Source organism: Choloepus didactylus, chromosome 6 (assembly GCF_015220235.1).
Source record: "Choloepus didactylus isolate mChoDid1 chromosome 6, mChoDid1.pri, whole genome shotgun sequence".
NCBI classification, from domain to species: domain Eukaryota; kingdom Metazoa; phylum Chordata; class Mammalia; order Pilosa; family Megalonychidae; genus Choloepus; species Choloepus didactylus.
The window spans coordinates 116628095-116634666 of NC_051312.1; the positions used below are offsets into that span (position 1 = coordinate 116628095).

The 6572-nt window shown below is 44.0% G+C and overlaps 1 protein-coding gene across 2 annotated transcripts in view; it reads right to left on the bottom strand.

Moving 5' to 3' along the window:
• PGR (progesterone receptor) overlaps positions 1 to 6208 on the bottom strand; it is a 113119-nt gene extending 106911 nt beyond the window's left edge. For both annotated transcript variants that reach the window (XM_037841194.1, XM_037841195.1), the window contains exons 1-2: positions 4584 to 6208; positions 3351 to 3502 (exon numbers count right to left, since the gene is read on the bottom strand). In XM_037841194.1, the coding sequence (XP_037697122.1) occupies positions 3351 to 3502; positions 4584 to 6208 (1777 nt within the window). The remainder of the gene's footprint in view (positions 1 to 3350; positions 3503 to 4583) is intronic.
• Positions 6209 to 6572: the final 364 nt, after the last annotated feature.

Below are 6572 nucleotides of genomic sequence, written 5' to 3' on the forward strand. Positions count from 1 at the left end.
TTATCTTTTCCCACTCATAACGGGGAGAAGAGATGGGACAACTGGTTCTTTCCTCTATGTCTTCTCATCACTCCCCAAATGTGAAGTTAATATTTTCCATCCATTCATATCACACGCTTCTAATCATCTCTGGTCTTGCACTCTCCTTTAGAATTAATTTTATCTTATTAAATGTTTCATCACTTGGCTCTTATTTTTTCTTCGTACCCCCTATTATTTTCTTTGAAACTTAAATCTCATTTCCTAATACCAGAAAAGAAATATTGTAGTTTTGAACATGGACTTGGGAGTTACATAAAGTGTGTTTGATTCTGGCTTTACCTAACTGTTAAGGCAACTTAAAATCCGTAGGCCTTAGTGTCCTCATTTGTAATATGGAGATAATAATAATAATAATACCAAATTATGAGGATTAAATGAGTTAAAACCTGTAAAACACTAAAAATAGTCACTGGCGCATAGAAAGCACTTTAAAATGCCATTATTATTTTTATCCTTGGCAACTTTAATATCCATATTAACACTACTGACTTGAATTTCTGGCCACATTGGTGTCGACACACAGTTCATCCCTGAACCAGACCATCACAAAGCACTACTTTAAGACTACTTTACTCGGGCATTTCTTTCCAACTGTAAAATCCTTCAATTCATCTTTTTCACTCCTGAAAACTCCCAGAATCTTTTCTCTCTTCTCTTATTTTAAATCACTAATTGTCTCCCAATTCACCCAACCTTTCATTCTCATAATTTCCTTACAGAAATCTTCAACCATAGTCAATCTAATCTGTTCATCTTTGAAGATAAACACTTAAAAGCACCCCTGAATTATCCTTTAATAAACAAAGTTCATATTTTCTGTGAACCCTTACACCATCATTATAGAATTTACACATTCTAGCCCACACCACCTCCACCTCCCTCCCTCCCCACCTCCCTCCCCAAACACACAAACTCACAAACCATATACTTTACAGAATCAGTTATCTGGGCTTTTAGTGAAAATCCCTATTTAAATGTTTCACATGCATACATGTGAACTTATTATAAGCTCTTTTAAGGTAAAAACAAGGGACACTGACTATACATCAGATATTCTTTTTAATCTTTTACATGTATTAACTAATTTAATCTTTATAACCCCTCCAAGAAATAGTAACTGCTATTATCCTCATTTTATTTCTATGGCACAGAGAAGTTAAGTCAGGAAAAGAATATCTTTGGCATAAATCTAAGTATAAGAGGTGTATAAAAAATGTTGAATTTCTGAATGAATGTATAATAATTATGAATGAATGAATTTACTCATATAATGCTGTAATCTTGCTCCAGTTTCATGAATGATTTATCATACTGCTGAAAACAGGTGCTTCATTTTTACCACTCAAGACTAAAACAGGACCATGCCAAAAGTAGACGTAAAACAAACGTTTTCCAAGAGTAAATGTGGCAGACATCTTTTATGTTTTTGGCTGCTATTCAGGTGACAAGGAAAGCAACTGTATTTTACAGTTAGGGTGCTTATGGTGTTATATACACTTTATGAAGTACCCGCTGAGAATTAAGTAGCATTATCATGTATCTACTTGTTCATACCATCTCTGATTAATAGGAATTAATAGGAATTGCAATTAAAGCTTATGTTGACTAACAATCTGCTACTAACTAGTTGTATGCTCTTAGGAAAGTTGATGTATGTTTTCGGGACTTGCTTTACTTATCTGTATAAAAGGGAATCTATCTAAAATAAACTGACCTTTAGGGGATTCATAAGGGGCATTTCGTTTATAAAATTATACTATTTTAAAGAGACCATAAGAATGGAGGAAATCATATTAATGCAAAATGGAATATTCAAGAAACCAGAACCAAAGTCAGATAGGAATGTAACTCCTGGAGAACCAACTCTTCTATACAAAGAACTTCCATCTGTAACTGGCTAGATGATGTCAATGTGAAAGTTAAGGCCACGCTCAGTTGCCCCCATTTTCTCTGTACCCTCTTGTGATAGTGCCTCAATTAATTTAAAGTGAAATTATAAACCTCTGAAGCTGAACACTTCAAACATCAATTAAATATATTCATACTTTAAAAAAAAATATGCTAAAAATACACAAAGCAAATTTTTCCCCAAAGAATTTCAGTAGGACTACAAATACTATTAATAAATAGCTGAGAGTTATTTTCATTAAAAAGGCATCACAATTGTAAGAATCTACAATTGTTAGGTATCTACAGGGGTAGTGAATTTTTTTTGTTGTTGTTAACCATCTGTTAGGGCAGTATGCTTTGGGTGTAAATGTACATTAAATATGCATATCAATCTCTTTTGAAATCCCCTTAATGTAAAAATTCCCCACTCCTTCCTTTTCTGCTTATAAATAGAGGGCTTTTGCTATTCAAAATCAAACAGGCAGCAAAAAAGCAGACGCTCATATCTTTGGTTCCATATGTGGATGTGATCTCAGCACTCCAGAGGGAATCCTAAACTTCATTTAAACTGGTTACAAAATACATTTATTACTGGAATTTAAGTAAGAAATTATTCACCTTTTAAATATAAATGTGTTTGGCTACTTAAGTATTTTGTATAGGCACAAAAACAAATTCGAAAATATTTTCTGTGAGTCTAAAGTAACACAATGCAAATTAATTCAAAATTATTAGGTAAATATGTAACCTAAATTATTTTTAAAGTAGAAGTTTTATACAGAGCAATATACTTCTTTCAAAATTATATTTTGTGATGCCCAAATATTTATTTGCTTTAAACTGTTTATTCCTATCTTATTATACACTTGCAAAAATATACTGAACAAAAAAGGAATTAAGATTTTTTGTTTAGAATTAACATTATATAAGCATTACATAATTCCACTTGTAAGGATAAAAAAATTATGTAGAAAATTTGCAACTGCATTCATGTGTGTATGTATTTTTGCACACATGTACATACATAATTTATCAATGTTTAACATTTTTCTTTTGATCAAAAGTTAAAAGTGTCATAAATACAACAGCAAAGGGAAAATACTGACAGAGTAACTCTGTATTTTTAAAGTTCAAAAGTTAATTAAAACTAGGAGCACTGTTCCTAAGATTATTATGACTTGTGTCTAATAGTGAAAGTTTAAGTCAGAGAATCTGAAATTTAATTTCTAACCAATTTCAACGTTTTGTACTATAAATAAATATACTTTTAAACCATCATTATACATATTAAGTTATACGAAAATACCGCCGTTTCTTATTATAAGCAAAAGATAATTAAAATCTAAAAAATATTAGATTGTCTCCACCTACAATTAAACCAACAATAAAGGATAGAGATGGGGTGAGGAGAAGCCTACCTTCCATTGCCCTTTTAAAGAAGACCTTACAGCTTCCACAGGTGAGGACGCCGTAATGACAGCCTGAGGCTTCATCCCCACAGATTAAACAGATCTTCTGAGGTAATGACTCGAAGCTGTACTGTGGGCTCTGGCTGGCTTCTGAATCCGGCCTTGAAATGCAAAACAAAGTACTGATTTATTTTTAGGTGTACCAATATCTAATACTAAAGGTTTCTTAACCCAGCATTGACAAGATGAAAAAGAATTTTCATCTTGTCAATTTTTCTATTGAACTGTTATCTATACACCCTTGAAAAACACGCAAATTAAACTTGGGTGTAAGAGACTACCTGAAACGAATCACCGGACTTAGACATTATTAGCCATTCACCAGTAGCACCATTCACCAGTAGCACCGCATAAAAGAATAATAATTAATGTACAATTTTATGCTCAGGAAAGCAGAAGTCCACTGATCATTTTTCCCCCGAAATTCCTTATATAGAAGCAACTTCGTCTTTGACAAATGAAATGTTATGCTCTTCCTGAACCCTGGCTAATAATAAACATGATTTTGTTTTAAGAGTTCAAACCTACTTAACAAGGCTTCTGTTTTGAGTTTTTAAAACTCAACCCTGTAATGACTGTTTATCTAAACAAGTATACGTTTGTCATTTTAAATCAAAGTATTGCTTAACGCACTGATACTGTTTTGCCTAGTCACAGCGCATGACTCCAAACCGAGCATTCTTATTTTTTCTTCAAAATTCCATTCCTTTAGTATGTAATTGAAAATGTAATGAAAAAATGTGTAAGGCAATCCGAAACAATATTAGAATACAGTGCTTGTGCTGGTTGTTGCTTCAATTAACAATTTAAACATATTATAATTAAGATTAATTTTAAACTTGAGATTCGTATGAAAATAGAGCTGTTAAACGTCCAAACACCGAAGACGGTTCTGCTTTCGCTTCTGGCCCGCCGCCCTTCATCAAATCCCACCTCTCCCGGGGAACCGGCGCCTTAATTAATCTCCAAGGCAGACATTCCTGGTAAATGTCCTTCTTCTAAGAAGAGACGCATTTTATGAAGTCCCAAATTGCAGCGGGAAGAAAAAGGGACGCAAAGTGCGAGTGCACCCCGCCCCGGCCACCCAGCCCTCGCGAACACTACTGGGAGCGGAGCCCTGCGCTGCGCGACGGGCCGCTACTCCCGCGCCGCGCCAGGACGCGCCCCGCCCCGGGCGCTCACCTTAGGTAGTTGAGATAGGGCGGGTAGACCTGTGGCAGGCCTTCCTTGAGCACCGCCGCCTGGTATCCGAGCTGCGGAAGCCCGTTGAGCCCGAGAGGCTGGTAGAGCGCTGGGGCCGTCGAGGGGGCGGACGAGGCCGAGGTGGAGGGCAGGCCGTCCCGCGAAAGGAGACAGGCGCTCGCACTCGAGGCCTTGCAGGGTGGAGGCGCGAACGGGCCTTGCTGGGGCTGTGCGCCCTCCGCTTTATACAAGATGCACTCCAGGGTCGACCCCGACGAGGAGGCCGGCGAGGCTGAGGTACTGGCGGCCGCACTCGTAGCGGCCGCCGCCGCTTCCCCAGGTCTGGACGACGACGCTCGCGACGGCAGCGCCAGCGAGAAATCCGGGAAGGCTGTGGGGTTGGCACCGGCCAGCAGGTAAGGTCGCGAGGAACGCGCGGCGGCCTCGGCGCCTTCCTCCTCTTCCTTGATCTTCAGAGCGAGCGGCTGGAAGTCGCCGTAGAGCGGGAACGCGTCGTCCTTGGGCTCGGCGTCGGGTGGGTACGCGCAGTCGGGGAAGTCGCCGCCGGTGACCGGGGCGGACAACACGGAGGGCGAGCCCCGTGGTGGGATGAAGGCGCTGGTGGCCGCAGCCCCGGCCCCGACCTCGTAGCTCTCCCCCTCCAGCAGCTGCCGGGTGCGGGCGGCCAGGAATGCCGAATTGAACGGCAGTATGGGCACGTGGATGAAATCCATCAGCGTGGTGGCCAGAGGGGAGCGCCCGGGCGCTGCCGGCGCTGCCGGCGCATCCTGCTCCGTCAGCGCAGTGCTGGGCGCTGAGAAGCGGGAATCTTCCTTAGGGACAAGGGCAACGCCTCCTGCGGCGGTCCCAGGCGCGGTAGCCGCGGCTCCTCCTCCGCTCGCCGGGCCTCCCAGAGCCCGAGGCTTGCCCTTGAGAAGCGGAGCCGCAGAGCTGTCGGACTCGGAGCCATCCTCTTCCTCAGTCTCCACTGCAGGGGGCTGCGGAGGAGGTTTCACTGCGGCCCCAGGCCACTGAGGGCCTCCGGGAGTCGGGGGCAGCAGCTGCCCGGACGGTGACAGGCCCCTGGGCAGCATTTTGTGGGTGGCCCCTGCCTCGGAGCAGTCGCCATCCTTGCCCACTGATCGGCTCATGAGCGGGGGTAAAGCCCCCTGGGTGGTGGGGGCAGCCCGAGGGTCTTCGGGAACTTCGGGACCAAACAGGCCCCAAGGACTGGTAGTCTCGCAGACGGGAGGGCTGGCGTGGCTTTGCCCGGGACCGGGGGCCGCCAGCAGTGTGTCCAAGACACTGTCCAGCAGCCCGCTGTCCTTCTCTGAGGGTTTAGATCCGCCGCCTCCTGCACTCCCCGAGGCTTCAACTCCAGGATGTGCGCCCTCCACGTTCGACAACGACTGCTGTTCCGGGGTCTTCCCGTCTGAGGTTTCCTGTCCTTGGCAGGGCCGAGGGAAGAACAGCCCGTCTAGGGAGATGGATATGGCCGAGTTCCGGCTCTTTTGGAAGGGGCCAGTGTCCGGGTGACCCAGCCCGGGGGTTCCGACCTGGGTGGGGGAGGGCGGGCCGCCCTCCACGTGGGGAGCCCGGGGATCCTTTGCTTTCAACTCAGTCATGACGACCTGGACTCCCCTTTTCTCCTCCTCCCTCGTCTCTAGGGAGGAGGAGGAAAGGGGAAGGAGGAGGGGGTGTCGGTAATATAGGACCAGGGGGAGGAGAAAAATGGGAGCTGAATTTGGCTGGACCTGGGGGATCTGCACCTTCTGGGTCGGGAGGGGGCGGCGTTGGTCAGCTCCTGCCCTTGCCCTTCATCCAGTGGGCAGGAAAAGGGTGTCGGTCATTCCGTCCCTGTGGCAAATGGAGAGGGCAAAAGGAGAAGATAGTTTTAAGTATCTCGCCTTCTAACAGAGTGTTTTCCAAGAGAGTTCTTCGGCTCCTGTCAGAGGAAGGGAGATGCACAGTATTCCCAAGTCCCGCACT